Raw genomic sequence first — 21,848 nt, forward strand, 5'->3', positions numbered from 1 at the left:
AAATATATGAAGATACCCATGCCCTCCCTTCCTCCTGGGGGCTATGTGGTGTTTTGGGTCCCCCAAACCCCAAAAGAGCCTGTTCTTCGCATGGTGCCCGAGCTGCTCTACAGAGGCACTGGCACACCATTGGAAAAGCTCATCCACACAATGATTGGAGGGGCAAAACTAATCCCAGCAAGGGAAATTTGCAGGGCTAAAGGTCTTCCTAAAATACATCTGCCTCCAAACTCTCATGGCACCGACTAATTCGTGCACTGAAAAAATTAATCACAGGACAAGTGGTTTGAGCGTACAGGTGTCGTAATGATGGATGGCTCCTGCCCGCAGACTGGCACCCAGCTGAGCTCAGTCTTGTAGGGCAGGCTCGGAGAGCCTGGACTTGGAGCCCTGGTGGATAGCTCTTGGCTTCTCCCATGTCCCAGGACACACCATCATCATCCCTTCCTTCCTTCCTAGACCCCCATGTGCAGCTTCACTTGGGGATGCTGGACAGACGGACAAAAGGAGCTCCTTGCTGCAGTGGTTGTAGCTTTGTCAGCATTCCTGCCCTTAATAAACCAAAAAGATGCCCATGAGGAAGGAGGCATTCATTCATTAGCCCTTCGACTAATGCAAGCCCTAGCAGCCAAACTGCCAGCCTTTTCTCAGGGTCCCCTAGGACCTTCTGCTGGTGCCTCTCCCAAAACCTCCCCGGTGACCCAATCTGGCCTCTCCCTTACATCGTGTTTCTCCTAAGCAGGCTGCTTGGGAAGGAGCTTGGGAAGGGGGAAACAAAAGGGAAGAAAACTGGGGGAAAAATGAGGAATGGAGAAGAGAGAGCACGCACACGGAGGCTCACCTGAGCGAGCGTTGATCCGAAAATGAGAGGAGCCCTCCAGGGAGTAGATGATCGACTCCTGCCCATACTCCCTGGACCTGTCCAGGTCTGTGGCATTGAGGAACAGCACGGTAGCACCTTGTAGGGAGGGAAAGAAACAAGGGCTGGAGGAGGCATCCACCCCATCACCCTGTCCCCCAGCACCTCAAGCAGTCCCCCATTGACCGAGGGGCTCCTGTACCCCAGGCTGGCTGTGACACCCCCATGGCCCCAGGGGCTGCCTGGAGAGGAGCATGCCTCTTACCTGCCATGATGTCCTCCATGACAGCTATCACGTAGGAGGGTTTGCTGAACGTGGGCGGGTTGTCGTTCTCGTCCTGCAGCAAAGACAAGGGCAAGAATTTGGCTGGGAGGAGGGCGCTGAGCTGGGGATGGTGTGAGAGGCTGCTACGGGTGGAGGATGCTCCCGCATCGCAAGACCAGCTCATGGGGGAAAGTGCAGAGGGCTGAACACCAAATCCAGCAGCACAGAGAGGGAAGGATGGAGCTGCTGGGGTGTTAAAGCACTGCTGCAGGATTGTTGTTGTGCTGGGGCTGCTCCAGAGATGTTTTCTCAGGCTCAGCTGCTCCTGCTGCCACCGAACTGGATATCAGAGGCAATTTCACGTGCCAACGATGCCCATCACACTGTAATTAAATTGCCATCCTCTGCTCCCGTTTCTGGAAGCAGGTGGTCTTTAGCCAGCCAGAGCATCACCCGGCTCTCCCCACCGGGGCAAGGAGGAAACTGCAACCATTCCCAAGGCAAACCAGCGAAGGGGGAGCTGGAAATGGAGAGACCTCACCCTCAGAGACCTGCAGCTACACCACGGTCAAGTTTAGGTGTGTACAAGCCAGGGCAGCTGCCACACCCTTTCGTTAGTGGTCCTGAGTTAATCAGGCCATGCTCAGCATCGCCACGGCACTGTGAACCAGCTCCTGGGGAGGCAGGGGCTCATTTCTGGCCAGCTCTCCACCTGGGCAGGGTTATGGGAAGCCCGCTGCAGGACAGGGTTGGTCCCTTGTCCCGCATGAAGCCCCAAAAGCCCTTCAAAAAGCTGCTTGCCCCAAGCGGGGCGTCAGTGAGCAAGGCAGAGGCTTATTAGCGCTGATATCTCCCCGGCTCCTGGCACAGCGCGCTATTAGTTCTGACTCAGCGGCTCCCGCTACAAAGCGTATTGTCCCCTAATGGGAGATCTACAAGGCGAGTTTGACTTCTTTATTAAAAACCAACAACCAAAGGAGGAAAAAAAATCCCCTCCCTCCCCACTTGCTATTGCTCTGCCTTTTCATGGCTCTTTTTTCCTGAAGTGCCGTTGTCAAACGTTTCCTCCTCATTTTCTTCCTATTCTCCCCATTATATATATTCTTTTTACCCAGTTGAGAGAAAACCCCTTTGGTTGAGAAGCACAAAAGTAACGTCTACTTGAAAGCCACCGGTGGACAGTCAGCCAGGAGGTGATGATCAGTAGAAGTGTGCTCTTTGGATAGACTTGTTCACGTTGAGCAACGTAGGGGCGAAGGGGTGTTCCTGGCCACCGCTGCCCCCCGTCTCTGCCTGGTCCCCCATGGGACATCCTTCACCTCATACTTACAAACACCTCGATGGTGATGGGGACGGTGCTGTTGAGCGGTGGGTTGCCGGCATCCTTGGCCATCACGGTCAAGTAGATGACCCCATTGGTGACCTGCTCGTAGTCCAGGGGGTGGTTCACGCTTATCACTGGAAGGAAGCAAGGCGTGGTGCTCAGCACCGGGCAGGATGGGTTGGGGACAGCCTGTCAACACCACCTTGGTGCTCACCTCCGTACCCTTCCGACACCGTGATGTCAAAATACTCGCGGAAGGCGGATGCCTGCACGATGCTGTAGGTGATCTGGTTGTTGGGAGGCGAGTCCTCGTCAGATGCCTAGGTGTGACAGGAGGCAAGGGGTGAGCACGGGAGCTGGTCCTGGCCCTGTGAGGAGGGATGGTGGATGGGGACCTCGCCCCTGCTCGTCCCTCACCCGGAGCCGGACCACCTGGGTGACGGAGGGCTCGTTCTCGCGCAGCGCCCCCAGGTACGCCTCTTTCTGGAAGGTGGGCACGTTGTCGTTGACGTCCAGGACGTTGATCCTGGCACGCCCTGCTGTCTCCTCCCCGCCGCCGTCCCGGGCAATGATGGTCAGGGTGTAGCGCTGCGTGGTCTCGAAGTCCAGCCGAGCCGTCAGCAGGATCACACCCGTGTCTTTGTCCAGGGAGAAACTGGGGGAGAGAGGGGGGCAAGCCCTGGTGACCACACACTGGAGATGGGGATATGTTAGCCTGACGGTGGGACGAGTGGCACTTGCTCAAGGCAGCACAGTGCCTTTGTCCAGGTAGGACACAACAGGCATCCTAAATTTGCCACATGAACTCTCGATGGGTTAGGAGGGGTTCTGAGGATCAACACTATCCTGGTGGTTCAGCCACTTACCGGTCAGGGTCATCGCTGAAGAAGTAACTGACTTTCCCATAGGTGCCCACGTCATTGTCAGTTGCCTAAAAAAAAAAAAAAGTTAGTTAATAAATGAAGCTACATATGGGAATTGCACACACCAGCGGATCCATCACGACTCACGGAAAACCTTCATTTACATTCTTGCCTAAAGAGGGTTCGTCTCTTTGCCAGGTGGCATGCTCTGGGGTGGGTCGGTAGATGCTCAGCCCAGCCAACCCTCCACCTCCTCCAGAAGCATCCGCAGCAGATGCTGCCTCCAACATCCACCCAAAACGGGTATGCAAGCCCAAACTTCTTCCTTCCCTCCCTACCTCCCTCGTCTCTCTGCCCACCTTGTACGCTGCTGTTGAGCACCCAATGGAGCTGGGGATGGGGATCTTTGGGCTCTTTGGGGGATCCTTGACTGGCCACCAGCTGGAGATAGCATCTCTCTAGCACTCAGCACCACCTCCAGAAACTCCACTGGTGGGGACTGTTATGCCTCCTGACTTGCACCGACATGCTGAGCTAATCTGGGCAGCGCGCATGAAATATGGCAATTTGAGGCAGATGAGATTTTCAAGAAAACAGAGACGAGAACTGTCTGCTGTGAGCAGCCCTGTTTCCACAGAGGAGAGTCCAGCAGAGAAATTCTAATCAGAAAGCTACAAAATATGTAAGGGAGAAGAAGGATGACCTGGGAAGCACAAATCCTGCCAGGCTTTGCCACGGGAAGGCTTTGCCTCCGGGCGAGGTGTGAGAGACTCGGTGTGCCAGCTCCAGAGGAGCGAGGCGAGATTTATGTGTGTTTTAAAGACTTTTCTCTAATGAATATATAAAATATGCATGAATGGAGGCAAGAAACAAGGGCCAGAAAATGTTATATTTAGATGAAGGAAGTGGAATATAAGCCCCAAAATATACCTCCCCTCCCCCCAGTATATTTTCTAAATTGAGTCCTGACTGGATTACTTAGACACCACCAAGCCTCTGAAAAAGCAGGGTCAAAGACACATTTTATGTCCAGATACCATCAAGAGGCTGTATTTTAGGACTGGCATGGAGCACAACCCGCTCCCGAAACCCTCCTGATTTATTGGCAGGCCTTGGGTACCCTTGCCAGCAGAGCAGGAGTTTGAGCTCATCTCACTGCCCCCCCACCTGCCATGCCATAGGGTGAAAGTGTGAAAACTCGCCCGAATTCACTCATTTTTCCCCCAAAATGCTTCCCTACCCTGGCTGGTAAATCGTTGCTGCTTCGTGCCAGCTGAAGCGTGTCCTGGTGGAGCCGACCTTCCAGCCCGACCCATTTTGCTGATTTTCCTCCCCACTGCTCAGACTTGATTTCTATTTGTGCACGCTGGACTCAGCCAAACCAAGCAAACCTACCCAAATCCACCCTGCCTGCAGCCATCCCTCTTGGGCCAGCTGCTCCTTGGAGGACACCGGTGGAGATGCCCCTTCCCTTGGAGTGCCTTTGGGCACCTCATCATCATCTGGGACCTCAACTTTCCAGCCAGGATTTTTCCCAGGCTCTATGTCTGTGCTCACAGCCCTAGGTCCCATTAATCCCTAACTGCTTGGGACAAGAAAGGCATTTTCCACGCACCTGGATCGGCTGGTGATGAGATAATGATTTACAGGGGACCTGCCAGGACCACAAAGCACGGGCAAAACTAATTCCCTTCATTTGGCCCCGTGCGATTGCACTTGTAAGTGCTTATTGCAGTGACAGACAATGCCGGGAAAGTGTAATTTTCTGCTGCTGGGCTAAAAAAATATAGGGAAGGAGGAAGGTGAAGAGAAGGTCAGCGCAGAGCTGCACGGCGCACAGGGCCAGCAGCCCTTGGTGTTGCTGCTGGGCCAGCTAAAAGTGCCACCAAGGCAAATAAAGGCACGGAGCCACGGTGCCAGGCAGCCTGATTCTGCCCCGCACAGCTGGGTGAGCTGAGCTAGCTCCGTTTGCACCGGGGAAGACAAGAGGTGGTCATGCTCGAGGGCTCTGTTAGTGCTGAGCAGGAGGTGATGCACTTGTGTGCGACAGGGAATATGCAAAAAGCCCAAACCATGTGTGTTCAGCATGTTTAATTTTGGATCCTTGTGCATTTCTGCATTACCAAACTTTTTACCTCTGAATGGTAAAAAAGGATGCTCGGATGCTCGAACCCATCGGAGTGGTAACACGCACATTCTTGCAAAGCAATCCCGAGACAGAACGAGGAGAAGAGCCAAAATCCTGATGGCTTCGCAGGGCTTTTCTCAATGTTTCCCTCCAGATTGGTCCCCTCACCACCTGGTCCCCTCTGGCACCCAGGCCGGGGAGGAGAAGCATCTGGCTGGAAGTTTCCCCGGGCTCTACCTAAAGCAGCCATCAAATGACTTTGGCGGCTGCTCGCCTGTTGCCCGGAATATTAAGAGGGGATTTGCCCGCTGGAGCCTGCAAAGGGCAGGATGAAAGCACAGGTCCACAGCTGTCCCTTCACGAGCTGTCACTGGCACAGAGCTTTGCTCAAAACCACATTTATGCAGTGCAACTCGGGGAGAGTCCTGAGAAGAGGCAGCGGGGATAACCCACGGGATCCACCGCAGGGATGCTGCAGGTGATGCTGACCCCAAACACGCAGCCTAGACCTTTGTCCCACCTCTTGGGCACAAATATTTCACCCGTCTCCCTTTCGCCCCACGAGCTCCCCCCGCATCCGTCCTTCCCCACGGTGCCGGGCGAGCGGCTCTGCCCTCCTGCGCGGATCCGCGGGAGAGGGCACACCGCGCAATTTGTTCAGGAAACAATGGCAATGTTTGACATGTCGTAAGGATTGATGGAGCAGAAATTTACATGGGAGAATTCATTTTTAAACAGCTCCACGGAGCCCCGGCGCTTCGCTGGTAATGGTTTCGACATTCATCATTCGCCGAGCCCAACTGAACGACTCCGCAAACTACCTGAGATTAACTCTGCTCGCAGCAGCTCGGCGGGATGAGTAGGGATGTGCTTAAAGAGACAAAAGCTGTGCACGCCAATCTGCCGACCAAAAAAATGCAATAATCCATCAAAACCTGCTGGAGGGGGGGGGGAGGAGAAGCCCACACCAGGGTGCATTGCTCCTCGTTGGGGCTGAAGGATGAGCAGCTGGGGGTCAGTACCCAGTGGCTGCAGGGCAGAGGTGGCCAGAAGCCCACCAAAAGGCTGATTTGGGTCTGTCTGGATGGGAATAGGATGGGATGGGTGAATGCTGGGGTTCCCATGGGCTCTCCAGGAGCGGGTCAGGGCTCTGCCCGCGCTCCTCCGCTACCTTTGTTTCCCAGCCTCATCCCCCCTTACCCTGCACTCAGAATCCAGGAAATAAAAATTGATGGGGAGCAAATTGCTTTGGCCAGGAGCTCGCTGCTTAAAAGAGTCGTAGCAGGAAAGCAATTACCCGACGTCAGAAAGCTGTCAGGGCGCCGCACTGACCGGCCGTGATTCTCGCCTGCCTGCCTCGCCAGGCGGGCACGGGGACAAGGGGCTGGCAAGGCAGTGTCCCCACGCCGAATATCTGAGCCACCCCAGCCTGCTAACAAACTAGAGGCTCTTCTTAAATGCCAGCTCTGGCCTTCAGAGCGGGGGTACAGCGGCCAAGCCCTGGCACGTCCTGCATGGTGATTCGGGGTGCGAAGGAGGAAGAGATAAGGCAGAGTTGCCACAAGAAGTAACCACCGGGCTGCAAAGCCGGATAGAGGAAGCTGGTGGAAAACCTGCTTAAAGCACCGGCTTCCCAGATGGAAGCTGCTTTTTCCCCAACCTGGCAGGAGGCGGCAATCAGGCAGCCGTGATTAGCCGCAACGGAGGGATGGAGGTGAGGAGTGAGCAGGGAGATGCCCAGCCGCCCCAAGCAGGACTTCAATCGCCGCTAACGACCCCAGAGGGCTCTGGAGGGTGGGGGAAAAATAGCCAATCAACCCCCCTGGGAACAGCAGAGCCTTCCCCACCTCTCCTCCGGGCTCCTTGATTGTGTTTTCTAACAGCATCCCTGCAGCAGCAGCGCCTCGCCGGCCAGGTTAACACTTGCCTGGGCGGCCGTGCTTTAGTGGCCGGAGAGCACAGGTTCAGCCGCGAGCCAAGGGACACTCTGTGCTGAACCTAGCCCTTTAGCACGAGCCTCAAACACGATATTTTGTCCCCCTGTCCCACCCCCAAGGTGACACCAAGCCAGCCGAGGTGCCCTCCTGGGTGGGTTTTGCCGGAGCACCGCGACAGAGCCGGGCGCGAGTCCCCCGCTAATGAGCCGTATTGATTTCATATTCTCCTGTTGTCCGCCCAAATGGCAAGCGGCACGTCTGATGGATTAAATAACCACACAATTGCCTGGCTGACATCTCAATCACTGCGCCGGTAGGTCGCTAATGAATTTTACAGCCCAGCAAAACGAGAGAAATTAAGGTCAGAGTCCGATGCAGGAAATATAAATCCCTAGTGGGCTCTGAAATATTCCCAGTGCCCCCCTGCCCGCAGCCCCATCTCCCTTTTTAGTTCAACAAGGGGTAGCAAGCCGAAAATGCATCCCTGAGAGGTGGAGGCACTCCTAGAGAGACCAAGGGAGATGCTCCTTGTTCATCCCGAAGAGGAACGTGTTCCAGGAGGACACCTCATTCATTCCCCAGGGACCCCAAATGCCACCCCAGCCTCCACCACACAGCACACGGCTGCTTCTCGGAGCCTTTTAGGGGCTGCAGAGCCTCAGTTTTGCCGCCGTGCCTGTCCCTTTTTGGGGGCTGCGGTTCCTTTTTTGCCACCTCTGCACTTTGCAGCCGCGCATTTATCCTGACAGCTCCATCAGGACGCGGCGCGGCTGCGAAAGCTGCAATAAGTGTCTCTCTCCTCGGCTGTCATGATTCCTATTCCACCCCATTTCGGTCTTACGGATTGATATTTAGATTAAAGAGATAAACACAGCCAAAGAGCACTGGGCCCTGACAGCAAGACGAGGACTTCAGATCCGTCAATCACACTGCTACCTGGAAACCTCCTCCTCCCTTTCCCTGTATTTACAGAGCCGAACCGAGAGGAATATTTAAAAGGAACAAGGAGTGTGAGCAGGTTTTCTAAAAAAAAGGGGCAGGCACGAAGAAGAAAAGCCGCTCATGTTTAACTTTCCAGGCAATTTGGAATCGCCTGCTTTGATTATTTAACTATTTACTGCTTCACGTATGTGCTGCTTGCCTCTCCTCTCGCAGATAAAGGATTCAATTTTCTCCTGAGCACCGGGGAAATTGGACGTGATTTTGCTCTGTTTAAGCACAGCTGGAGCGGGGGCACACGGGGGGCTTGCGAACAACTGGCCTGATTAAGATGCTAACGGGGAGGCTGGCGCTGACATTTGCCCCACCTTGTCACCTCCTGTCCCCATCCGCAGGCACGTGAGCCTTGCCTGGGCTCTCATCTCGACCCGATAAATCCCAAATATTTCAGTGGCCATGCCAAAAGGCTTCCCAGCAAGGATGAGCTGCCCCAAAACAGGTCCGTCCCTCGCCTCCACCCCACAATTGGGAGCCCAGAGGAGGGAGAAGGCATGGGGCAGGCTCTGATTGAGAGAGTGATTTGCATGTTAAATAGCTGCTTATTGATGTCCAGGGTGGGAAAACCACGTTATTACTTTCTTGCTGCCTGGTGTTCACGGATGGGTGGAAAGAAGGGAAGGGAAATCAGGGCGGGATCGATTTTCCCATCCCCGACGCGAGGCCGAAGAGAGATCGAAGCAGCAGCAGCCAACTGACAGCTGGGTGGGGAAGGAGAGAAACTTTGCCAAGCAAATTAAAGGTTGCTTAAATGAGGAGAGTAATGGAAGGTTAATTAGCACATTTACTTCATTAGGCTCTTACTAACAAGGTTTCTCCCAGGGAAGCGAGGTGGCAAAAGGGGGGAGCTGGGGAGAGGTCCAGGGGCTGCTGCTGAAGATCTATGGGGAAAGCAAGCCCAAAGCCTCAAACCCCACCACTGGGGGGTGTTTGAGTGCTCTGCAAAGCCTCAGCAGCCCCCTCGGAAGGCTCCTGGGGTCTGGAGGCTGTGGGGGAGCATCACCGGGCCCAGCTTGCTGGCTGCATCCCTGGGGAGACCGGACAGGGGTGACCGGAGGGCTTGGGGAGGTAGGATTACTTCCCATGTTTCCCCAGAGAATTGTTTTCCTCCAGGCCCTTCAAGGCAAATGAGAGGCATTGTCGTGGTTAAAAAAACAAGTTCCTCGCTGTTTGGGCTTTAACGATTCTGGTTATCGGAGCTTTTCAGGAGGGCTTGGCGGTGCAGATCTGTAGGATACGAGGAGCTTAAGGAGACCTCCCGCCCCTTAATTCCTCCCTCCCGCTGCCTTGTCTTACTGCCCTTCCCCATCTCTCCAGGTCTAACAAATACAGCAGCAAATGAGCAGGAAATGCATGCCCACCCCTCTGAATCTGAGCAGACAGAAGGGGATGCTGAGCCCCCCACTCCTCTGGTAGGAAACTTGGGGTCTCGGTGGCCCTACAAGCGAGGTCCCACAGCTTCTTCCACCCCAAAAAGCTTCTCAGCTGAATGACCCCTTCTGGTGCCCACACCCCACGTCCCAAGGGAGCCCCATAAGGGTTGTCCCCAGCCCCACCATCCTCAGCACGATGAGAGGCTCGGGATGGCCAGCAGACCTCCAGGGCCGGGAAAAAGGGAGCAGAGACCTCCGCACCCATCGGTCACAGACCCGCAGCTTGGAGCAGGGGGAATTCATCCTTCCCCACAACAGATTTATCCTTTTGTGGTCCAAGAGCATCCTTCGCATCAAGAAAGCCACCAGCTGCGCTCGGCCGGGGGTGTCAGGCACCTCGGTTAATTTAGGGTGCAGCATATGCTCTCGGTGCCTCTTGCTCCTGGAGGGCACGAAGTTATATACTGGCTGCCTGCTTGCTCAAGAAGTGTGAAATTCTTTCTCTGACCTTTACTGTAACGTTATTAAAAGGTTTCATGGCCAGTTGTTTCAGAAAAAAAAAATAATAATATTTCAATATCTGTTGGTAGCTGGGGCAGAACTGGGAGAGGGAAGTTTGCGTGGGAAGAGGCTCAGGCACGGGTAGGAAAGCGGGGGGGATTTCCCTTGAAGCTGGGCCCTCCAGATGTTCCCCTGCAAGCAAGCAGCTCCCCGAATCCGTATGATAAATGCATCTCATGGATGGAATTAAACAGATGGATGGATGGATGGGTACGGAGAGAAGGGGATGCGAAGCGAAGAATGGAGAGCAGGCAAAAACCTTAGAGGGCGGACGAGGCGAAGTGATGCTGTAAGGGACCCGGGGGTGCCCGAGGAGCCCCAGATCTGACCCCACACCAGCAAAGGGAAGGGCAGGGAGCAGGAGGCAGCAGCAGCTGCCTGCTCCTGGGGTTGTTCCATGGCTGATTTATAGGGTAACAGGCACAGTTAGGGGCTGAAACGCTGTGGAGACAAATGGCCGTTTGTCACTGCAAACGGAGTCTCCTTTTGCCTATTTTTTTCAGCGGTGGCATCCTCATGTCCAGCATCCCTGCGGTGTCTGGGATGGTTTGGGAAAGCCGCATCCCACAGCAGGAGCAGGAGGAGGAGGAGCCCGAAGGCTGTGAAAAGTTTGGGATCAGCTGGGAGGGCAAAGCTGGATTTCAGCGCTAATTGCATCCATTCTGATTTATCACGGAGGATTCAACTCCTGGCGATTTTGCGTGTGCTCCGAAATGCTGGCATAGCTGGAAGTTGGGGGAAGAGGAGAGGCAGTAACAACCTCATTGTTCAGCGCCTGACGGCCTGACTAGCTCAACATCTGCTTGAAATATTAATAACTGTCAGATGGGAACAGCTCGGGGGCTCTGTGCAGTTTCACACCATCTGTTTGCAGAGTAAACACACTTACACACCGAACCCTTTTGTCAGGGCTTTTCTTCGCGGGATGGGCAGGCAGGTACGGAGGGGCCACGACCACTTCACCCCAAAGCATCGCATGGCTTTTGGTGCTCATCTTTGGGATATTTCTCATCCCAGAGGAGCACCCCTGGCCAGCAGCAGCCCTGGCCAGCAGCACCACTCCACAACACTTCAATCCACCCCATTCCACACTCCGCTCCCCGCTTTCCCCATCCTTTCCTTGGCTCAACAGCCCTCGATTTGCTCACCGCACGCGGGATCTGCATCTGGGATGCTCCTACTCACGTGGACCTGCAGCACGGTGGTGCCCACGGTGGCGTTCTCCAGGAGGCTGACGTTGTAGAGGGCCTTGCTGAAGACGGGCCGGTTGTCGTTCTCGTTGAGGAGGCTGATCTTCACACGCGCGAAGCCGACATGGTCGGGGATGCTCTCATTTGCAAAGAGCTGGGTGAGGAGGCAAGGGGAGAGTTGGAGCTTCTGCAAAGTTACCCATTATTTTAAAAATGTTAATGCAGACAATAACTCCCTCCCTCTTGGCTCTAGCCAACCTCAATGTTTTACACCCCATCGCCCTATCCCTCGCGCCGCTGTACCGAAAACTCATAGCGGGGAATGGTCTCGAAGTCCAGCGGCACGGCCACGCGGACGCGGATGTCCGCCTTCCCCTGGATGGAGGTGGGCGAGATGATGAAGTGGTTGGAGTTGTTGCCCACCAGGTAGACCTCAAAAACGCTGTTGGGGCCCTGGGAGGGGGAGAGGAAGGCCAGTTACCTGAGGCACATGGCTTGACACCGGCCTCAAGAACTCATTGTTGGTTTTTTTTGATACTTGACCACCGAGAGCTGCTGACCCGAGCAGCATCCCTGCTAGCCCTCCTCCCCGCAAAACCGTGCTGCATCTCCTCCACGTGTCTCCTGCCTCTCCTGGGGCCCTGCGGCACGCAAAAGCCCCTTTTTGTGGCAGCGAGATGCGAGGGATTTGCTGGGAATCCAGCAAGGAGCGCGTTAGTTGGAGGCGCAAGATAAAAGTTGAAACATCAAAAGAAACCCAAATGTTTGCGGGGAGGGGGCAGGGTGGATTAATTCCAGCTGGGGAAGGAGATCAGTCTCCAGATACCTGCCATCCCTAATTACCAGCCACTCGAGTGCCTCAGTCTCCCCATGTGAGGTCTGGAGAAGGGGAGAACATCAGCCTATTGGGGGGGCTGCTGTGAGGTGCCGTTCATACATTTATTCCGCTGTTTATTTTTTTGGTTTCAGCCCCCATGCTGCTTTTCTTGCTCCCGGTTCCTGGAGCCTGCGAGCCCCCTGCGGATGGCTGAAAGCAAATCTGAATATTCAAATTGTTATCAGCTGCCCAGCAGAAGGGGCCGACTCGGCCCGCGCCGCCACTGGTACCCCGCTCCAGAGATTTTTTCCACACGCTTCTCAAATCCCTCACCCCCTTCCTCTCGGCCACCCGGAGCGAACAACAGGGCCGAGATGCCCAGGAAGAGCAAAACAAGAGCTGCTTCCCCAAGCACACAGAGGTCCCAGAGGGCTCATGGCCAGAGTGGCACGGGATGCTCGGGCATGGCGTGGGATGCTTGGGCATGGCACGGGATGCTTGGGCGCACCGGTCACGATGCTCCTTTCCCCCCCCAACGTATGAAAAATGTAAAGCCGATTCAGCTAAAGACAATTGCAGCCACCGTTGTGCATAATTATCACTTTGTTGCCCGCGTGCTTGCTCCTCAGAGTGTGTAATAGCAGCCACATCACAGCCTCGCTGCCGCGGTGCCGACATCAGCCCTTCGTGCTGATACCTGGCTTCTCAGGGGCTGATTTATCCCAAATGGTGCTCAGCTGGCCAGCCCCACACGTGGGGATTGGGAATCCCTTCTGGCATCAGGAAGCCAAAACCAGCTGCATCCACTGTGCCAGCCCAGGGTAAGGGGGTTCTGGAAGCATTATCCCCGCTTTTTCACCCAACATCACACTGGCTTCATCATTCCTGCTCCCACCCATCCCTTGGGATCCCTCTGCCCTGTAGCTCAGGTAACGTTTCCAAAACGGACAGCCTGCCTTTGTGAAGCAGCATCGCTCCGGTTTCCCTCACAGACACCTTGTAGGCAGGGGCAGAAAGCTGGGGAGTGCTTAATATCTCTCCTTCTGGCATGTTTGCAAAGAAAGAAAAGTGCTAAGAGTTCAGCAGGGGTGGGGGAGGAAGGAAAGCAAAAAAAAAAATTTAAATGCAATTAGTGCCTCTTTGTATGGCTTGGCTACCTTGCGCCTGGTTCTAGCTAGGCAGAGACAAGTAATGCTTAATCCTTCCTTTGAAAACAGAGAGAGGGCTGTTCTCTCCACCTACTTCAAGGCATTTCACTCGAGCGCTCTGGATAGCCTCCCTCCACTGCCAGCTCAGTCTGCCAGCACCCACCGCTCGCTCCTAGCTCCCGCTGTTCGCAATGCATCCGCTGCTCGCCCTGCACCCACTGCTCGCCCTGCACCCACTGCTCGCCCTGCACCCCCTGCTCACCATGCACCTTGGCACGATGGCACCAAACCCTGATGCCTGTTTGACCATGGGCACTACTCCCCTGCATCCCACAGGATACCTGGAGAAAATCATTCCCCAGCCTCGTGCCATCCCAAGCCTTTCCCCTCATCTTCCACACACCATCAGCCTTCTCCCCTTGTCTGTCTGTCCATCCCAAATGTCAGACCTGCTCGCCCCCCCACCCCAGGAGCTGCCTTCCTTCCCCAGGTTATCTCCCGAATTCCACACACGCCTGCACAGACGGGATCAATCCGAGGCTGCCTCGCCTCCAGCTTATCTCTGCTCCAAATGATTGATTTTCCCTCTTTAAGGGTAATTTGCTGGTGAATTCCATGTATTGCAAAAACCCCTGTGAAATCTAATTCAGCCCGACTGGCAGCTGGCACTTTTGGGAGAGAATACTCGAGCGCCGTCAATTCCCCCCTACAATTCCTGGCTGTGTAGATCATATTTATAGTGCGCGTGCCTGTCATATGCATATATATGCTTGGGATGATTCATATATTGCACCTGCACACGCATGGGCACATACCGTATCCGTATGCAACTCCCTGATGCAGCTTTGTGCACCAAATATTGCGTATTCCCGTTGCCTGAATTTTCTTTTCTTTCTATCTTTTAATTCTCCGTCTATCTTCCTTAATATGCTTATTGTGGGGGAACTTTTTAAAAATTGTTTTAAAATGTCAGACCATCATACTTGTGCTCTCCATGGTCTCTGCCCTTTTCTTCCTCTTCAATCGACCGTGGCAAGGAAAATCGAGTGAAAGCCATGGTGGGAGAGCTGGTTTCTCTGGCGTGCCACTTCTCTTAATATGCTCCTGTGGGCCTTGCAGCGATGCTGGCACTGCGAAACCTTGGGTGAAGGAAGCTAAAATAGGGATGCCCTGGACAAGAGGCGCTTGCAGAAGCCATGGCTGCAGCTGGACCTCTCCAAAAATCCCACCCCGAGTATTCAGCATGAATTTCATTTCTCCATCAGCAACTTCCCAGCTAAACTGGGTAACCGATGGTGTCAATCTGCTGCGCACAGGATTTATTTGTCCCTGCCAATTTATATCATGTGTGTGAGAGGAGAACCCAGCCCCTGTAGGAGAACACAGCCACACATCTTCCGGAGCATCCCGTCGAGCACAGCTCGGTATAAATGCTGGGAGACTCTCACAGATTTTCATAAACAGCTCTCAAACGGCTTTGGAAAGGTATTCAAGTGGCTTGCTCCCAAGCTGGCAGCCAGAGGAACTCAGCCGCACAGAGGTTAATGCTTTTTTCTTGGTTCACAGAGGCTGGCTCCAGAACCAAGCAAACCCCGTGCACTGCTTTCTCCCACGTTCAAGTGTTTTTGAAAAACCATGAGGAATGCAGAAAGCAGAGGGGAAAAGAAAAGCCTTGCTCAAGCCTGCGCTGAGCCGGGTTAACCAAAATCCTGCAGAAAGCAAGGGCTGAAGGTGGTGCACCAGAAGAAAGATAGACCCAAACCCCACCATTTCAGTCCTCCACGTGGCCTTGGCCACAAAAAAAAACACCAAAAAAACACACCTTGTTTAAGGCCCACAGTGCACTTGAAGGGCCAGAACACAGCACCTCTTTCCCCAGCCCTACAGGACACGGTGAAACCTCCACTGACCATCTGGGGTGCGATGGAAGATGGGCTCCCCAAAGCCACCCATCGCTGGGGGACACTGGGGCTCAGACTCATCCAAGCGGGACCTCAACAAGGTGAAAGAAAGCTTAGGAGCTGAAGCAACAGCCTCAACATTTGGGATTGCTCTCCATGGACTTATTACATGGGCTGAGAGGCAGGAGACCATGCTCCTACAAAATGATCTTTCCCCAGAACCTAGCTCTGATTTCATGCACTCCCTCCATCTGCTCTCATTTATTTACTTAGCCGCTCTCCCCAGGGACGTGTGTGTAGTTCTCCTCTTGTTCTCCTTTCTCCCTTGCTCAAATGAATCGTGTCATCTCCAGCATGAAGGTTGTGCTGGTGGAACAGCTTCTGTCAGCCACGTCCTCCCTCACATCCCTACCTGAAGACCTTGGACCTCTCCATCCCATCCCTGCACCCACAGCTCCAGGCAGAGGGAGAGCCCACTGCCACCTTACTGAGCTCAAATCCAGTGCTTTATAAACCTCGCAGCTCTCACGAGGAGCTAGAGCATCCCAAATATCACCACCAGGCATCTAGCCTCCCTTTCTGAAATGCACAAAATCAAAAATCCCACCCAATTCTTTCGGGGAAATCACAGGAAGCCCAGGAAATTCACCAGGAGCCACAAGAATGAGTCTATTTTTCGCTCACCCTATTGGGAATGCGAGGCTATTTTTTATTCTCCCATTTTAAAATTAGCCAGGCTGAGAGGCTGGAGTGAGTCCTCGAATGGGAGTGACTCCAGTAAAATGAGCTTTTAACCAGGAACGATGACAGATCCTTCATTCTTATGTGGCATAAACAGGAGCGTTGCAATGCCCTTCAAGCGCGGAGCTGCTGACATCTCTCGGAAGGCACGGCAGTGACTCTATTCACAAACTAACCTCAGCATCTGTCACAGCCACATCTTCTTTATTAGTAATTGACATTTTCAAGGAAAAAAAAACACACAGTCTTTTCATCTGCCTAATAGCTCATCTGCACCTCTTCAGGCTGAGCTCACAACTCCTGGTGGGTGACATCATGTCACAAGTGTGTTGTTAGTTATGTGTCATAGTCACTCCTCGTGAAAAAACGGGATTTCTGCGGGTTTTACAGGGCTCACCGGATCCCACCCGGGGCTGGGGCAGAGCACGTCCATCACTTCTACCAGCAAAGGCCACCTCTGCCTTCCAGCCACTAACGGTAATTTCCTGCTTCTTAGAAGATGCACATTTCCATCAACCCACTGGGATATTGTTATTATTTCTTTTTGGATGGGGGGAAGATGTTTTGTTTTGTATTCCTCGCTGCTACTGCTTAATCTACCTGAATTGCCAGGAAAAGTCCCTTTGGGACTCAAAGGTCCCCTGGGAGCCCTGCAGAAAGTCTCCTCCCTTCCTAAAATAGGAAAAAAAAAAAAAAAGGAAGCCTAGTGATGCCCGAGCAGCAGGCAAGGATCAGCATCATGCACAATCTTATTTTCTGGCTCTCAGTGGCCGTGCAAGCCTCACTGCATGAAAGCCCACCCTGTGTCCGTGCTCTGGGGACCAAGCAGCAATAAGAGCTACAAAATATAGGATATTACCATGCACTTCATCACCAATGACCCCGCATCCCCCAAAAACCACAGCAGTTACAAAGGGGCCAGCTCACCTCGTCCTTGTCCTGAACCTGGATGAAGAGGGGGAGAGCAAAGCCCACCTGGGCCAGCTCGGGGATGGCCACGCTGTACTCGGAGCTGTTGAACTCGGGCGCATTGTCGTTGACGTCGATGACCAGGATGTTGAAGGTGGTGGTGACGGTGGCGTTGGAGGGCGTGCGGTCGTCGTTCAGCTCTGTGCCCTGCAGGGAGAGAAACCAACAGGGCAGTCAGGCTCTTTTTTCATGGGGCAAGTGACAGAACAAGACGAAATGGCCTCAGGTTGTGCCAAGGAGGTTTAGATTGGGCATTAGGAAGAATTTCTAATTCTTTATTGGCATTGGGACGGGCTGCCCAAGGGAGCGGTGGTATCCCCATCCTGAGGGATATCCAAGAGATGTGTGGACGTGGCACTAAGGGAGGATGCCCACAGCAAGGTTAGGGTTGAGCCCACCACCTCCCACCAGGCACCCACAGCTCCTCTGGGAACCCAGGGCCATTTGGTCCTGTCACAGCCCCAGGACCTCGAGGACTTTCCATGCTGCTGGTGATGACACATGTGGATGGCATCACTCCTGCTTCAGACGTGGTGCTTGCAAACCTGCTCCCTTCTACTAGCCCCCAAACCAAGGGGAGATGCGATGGGGTAGAGTGCACTCCTATTTTATCCTCTGCCTCCTCCCAAGGTGCAGGCTAACCACCAAAGTACTACTAAAAGCACAGAAACTAGGGCACCAGAGGAAAACAAGATTAAGACCTTAAAATAGGTTTGGCACCATGTGTCTTAACACGGGGCTGAGTCACAACCCCGTATCGCACCTCTATCTCATGGGGGGCTTGAATTTTGCTTTCTCCAAAGGCAAGGAGAGCAGATTTTCTTGTAAGGCTTGCAAAGAGCCTTTTCCGGCAGGGTCCCTCCTCTCGTCCTTGGGCTCATTGCTATTCTCCACTCCTGCACAGCCTAGCAGAACAGGCTGATCCCACGAAGAGCCACCCAGCTGAATGCTCGCCGCATGTTGCATGGCGAGGGAACATCGGGGGGAAGGGGCTGGCAATTTTCGGGGGTCATGAGAAGTTTGTGGGGAGGGAAAAGGAAACCCGCCAGCGCAGTGTGATCTAGCTGGAAGCCTGGCAGCGTGCAGGCAGGAAAATGGGCAAGCTTTCAGGTTCGCAAACCTTTCCAAGGCTAAACAGATAGTTTTGTTCCTATTAAATACGGACAACGTATGTATGGTGTTGTTTTTCCCCCCTCTCCTGATTTCTACTGAATTCAAACCTATAAATCTCCAAACCAAGAGGTAGCAGGGATGGATGCGGGTCTCTTCCCCATGCAGAAAACCCCACGGTATGACTTACACCTCAGATCAAGAGGGAGAATTTCTTGTCCCTTTGCCCCCTACCAAAGCCCAGCACTTTCCACAGCAAGCAGGCTGCTGCCCTCTCAATCAATGACCCTTCCTGCAGTGCTGATTCCTCCCCACCTCGGCCCAGCCCAATCTATACTCCTAAATGCGTTTCCGACCAGCTGCCCAGCTCGGTATTGATTTCAATTAAAGGACTGCGAGCGGAGCCAGGTGCCGTGCTCAGGTGGGGCTGGGAAAGCGTGCTCCGGTGCATTTGCTTGGCGAGGCAACTTCTGGCACCTCTCCCTCTGTGGATACAATGGCAGGAGGATCTAGTTGGAGGCCAGGTCTAGTTGGAGGCCAAATACCAAAACTGGCCCTATGCACCCATAGGGGGGCAACCACGTGTAGGGCCACGGTACAAGGTGCACTAAGCATCCTGCTTCACTCGGCTGGGGAACATAAGCTCACAGCCATGGATGCCCACCATGGCCCAGAGGGACGTGTCCCCAGCAGGGAGCCCTCCCACTCTGCCGTGAGGCTGTCTCCCGGACCTCACCTTCACCGTGAGGATGAACCCGGCGCTGTAGAAGGGGTTCTCTCGGTCCAGCGGCCCATTCAGGGTCAGCGCTCCGCTGATGTAGTCCAGCGCGAAGATGCTGTTGGTGTTCCCTGACAAAAAAAAAAGGGGCAGCATGAGCAGAGGCACGGTGAGGACACAAGAATCTTCCCCTGCCAGCCTCCACGTGCGACCAGGCCTTGTGCTTGGGCTCTGCAAACCCTGCCTGTTATCTCAATGTGCTTTAAAATTGGTGGCCCTCTCCTCCCCTAACCTGCCCCAGCTCTGGAAGTGATGCTTTCCATTTAGCTGTACGTGCCCAGGAGAGTGCTGAAGCATGAACTACCAGCACTCGCTCTGTTTTTATGTTCTTGCTTTTCAGCAGATGTGTTTTTCCCCCCACAGCTGCCTCATTCTCCTCTGTCTGAGCCAAATTTGGCCTCTGTGCTGGTCCTTACATACACACAGGGTGCCTCCAGCGAGCATCCTGCCTACCTCCTCCTCTGGAATTAGACACCGAGGCAGGATTAAGATGACACCTGAGCCTCTCGGCCAGCAGATGCTGAAAAGATGAATGTCCTGCACCGGGGATGCCCTTGCAACAGTCCCCGGGGAACAAAAGCAAGCAGTTGGTGGCTGCAGCCTGGGACATCCGATGCCAGCCTGACACAGTATCGGGGGCGGCTGCTAAATTAGTGATGGGCAAGGCATAAGGTCACCTGCACTGCTGCTTCTCCTCCTTGGCCCCTGCCTCTTCTCATCCTGACTTCCCACCCTTGCTCTGGGATTTACGGCCAATTACTGACATTTTTCCCCATACCTGGTTTGAAGGATGCCCTGCGAGATGTACTGAGTTGTGCCACAAAGCATTTCGATGCTCAGGGTTGCCATGTTGCATGTTACGTACTGGGGCAATTGTTCCACTATCCCCCTAATATAAAGTGTAATAAAAATATGTTTTCAATCACAAAATACTATATACAGAGTGTTCGAGTAGAAACAGGTCAACGGGGCACAGATTAGATGCAAAGGGCTCAATGCAGTGCCAAGCTCTGCACCCTAAAAATTGTTCTATGCTTCACAGTCACTTCTGGGGGCTAGAGGAATAAAGCAGGGACCCACACACCCTCCCGGGCTGCACATCAGAGATCCCAAGGACCACTCAGAGGGAAGATCCACATCTGGTGCCCTCCGGGGCTCCTTTCTGCTGGCTAGAGAATCGCTGCCTTTGCAAACGAGCCTGGGAAGGGAAAGGGGTGGCTCCAGCCTTGTCACTCTGAGGACGTTCCTGATTTCCCCTACAATGCCTCTCCAAGCAGCCTTCCGTTACGCCTCCGGCCGAAGTGCTTGCGCTGCCGCCGAACAATGTGCCTTCCCCGGAGGCATCTGCAAAGATCTCTCTAATCATCCTCACATTTCTTCCCTTTTCTCCCAACAGCAAGAAAAAAGAGGGAGAAAAAAGAGGCAATTTCGCCTTCCACTCCCCCCCCCAGCCTCTCTTCTCTCCCCACCCTTCGGTCCCTGCAGAATTTCTCCCTCTCTCCATCAGCTTTCCACCGGCCACGCTGGTCGGACCCGTGGGGACAGGACCCCTCCAACACCATGTCCGAGGGGTTTTGTAGCAGCACCACAAGACGGAGGACAAGGAGGGGATTTGCAGCTGAGCCGAGCCCCCCAGCTAATCCTGTTTGTCGGATGACACGGGATGGCGCGGGCCTTCCCTTTCCAAAGGGGAAAAAAACAAAACAAAACAAAACAGAAAAAAGGAAAGAAAAGACAAGACACTGACATCTCCTCCATCTCCTCCTTCCTCCCTACTTTTTTGGATGAGCATCATCCAAACCCACAGGGGGATGCAAACATTGCTGGTCCCAGCCCGACTGGGGAAGCAGCTCTGCCCGTGCCGGCGAGCATCCTGCTCACAGCGGATGACTTTCACGAGCTGCCAAAGGGGAACCCATCACACACCTCGCGCCGGGTAATTTATTAATCCAAATGTGCTCCGTCAGGGCTCCTCGGCACCGAAATAGATGCTGTTGGATGTGGTTCAGAGAGTCAGCAACAGACACAGTTATCATCGTATAAATAGGCCGTCAGCTGCTGTGACCACCGCGCCGCTCTTCACCTTGAGGTTTTGCCCCCATGCGACAGGCTGGAAAGCGCCCTAGGCTTAAATTCAAAGCTCTGATCCCCCTCCTGAAGCCTGTAGGAGATGTGGCCAGGTATCAGAGAGATGCTCGAAGCCCACAGACATTCAAGGCCCCTGCTTTGAGGGTAACCCTTCATATTAGGGGATGCTGAAGCTTGGACCACAACCATCACTCCTCTAAAGGACAAAGAAAACAGAGGAGCACCATTCCCATCCCTTTGCCAGCCTATTTCTGCCTGAACCCACCCCATGTCCGCCTCCTGGATGAGGTGAGGCTTGTAAATGTTGGTTTTGCTCATTCCTGCAAACAGATGAGCCAACAAATGCAGAGGATGTGTCCCAGTAAGCAGGGAGCAGGAGGCAGTGCATATCCCCAGAAAGAAGCCGCTCCGAATCGTCCAGCGTTGCCACCTCAGAGCAGTCACACACAGCTGAAGGATGCAAATAAAATGCAAGAAAATATATATTTGCACCTTCTTAGCAGCTACCCTGCCCATGCTGGATTTACAGGTCCCCAAAACGCCTCTTTGCTCTCCGGCGCAGCAGGCAGAGGAACCAGAACATGAAAGCAGCATGTTGTGACGTGCCCAGGAACAACTCTGAATCAGCTTTTAACATAAAAACCACACGGTCAGGCTCAACACCTGCCAGAAAACCTTACATACTAGCAAACATCTCAGGAGCCCTTGTTTTCTCTAGCTCTGACACAGCTAGAGACAGGTTCATCCTTTCCCATTGCTTGCCGACACTTTGCCTATACATTAAATCCCAGGTAGGAAAA

General features: G+C 53.8%; 1 protein-coding gene across 7 annotated transcripts in view; it reads right to left on the reverse strand.

The window, feature by feature from the left end:
* CDH23 (cadherin related 23) overlaps positions 1-21,848 on the reverse strand; it is a 132,590-nt gene that overhangs the window by 39,502 nt on the left and 71,240 nt on the right. For 6 of the 7 annotated variants that reach the window (XM_083844376.1, XM_083844375.1, XM_083844379.1 and 3 more), the window contains 10 exons: positions 18,919-19,031; positions 17,031-17,219; positions 11,800-11,949; positions 11,492-11,650; positions 3,315-3,379; positions 2,866-3,103; positions 2,663-2,768; positions 2,455-2,582; positions 1,125-1,197; positions 842-958 (listed from right to left, as the gene is read on the reverse strand). In XM_083844376.1, coding sequence (XP_083700502.1) covers positions 842-958; positions 1,125-1,197; positions 2,455-2,582; positions 2,663-2,768; positions 2,866-3,103; positions 3,315-3,379; positions 11,492-11,650; positions 11,800-11,949; positions 17,031-17,219; positions 18,919-19,031 — 1,338 coding nt within the window. The remainder of the gene's footprint in view (positions 1-841; positions 959-1,124; positions 1,198-2,454; positions 2,583-2,662; positions 2,769-2,865; positions 3,104-3,314; positions 3,380-11,491; positions 11,651-11,799; positions 11,950-17,030; positions 17,220-18,918; positions 19,032-21,848) is intronic. The other variant, XM_083844377.1, reaches the window with a different exon arrangement.

This window comes from Anser anser (assembly GCF_964211835.1).
Source record: "Anser anser genome assembly, chromosome: 7".
Classification (NCBI taxonomy): domain Eukaryota; kingdom Metazoa; phylum Chordata; class Aves; order Anseriformes; family Anatidae; genus Anser; species Anser anser.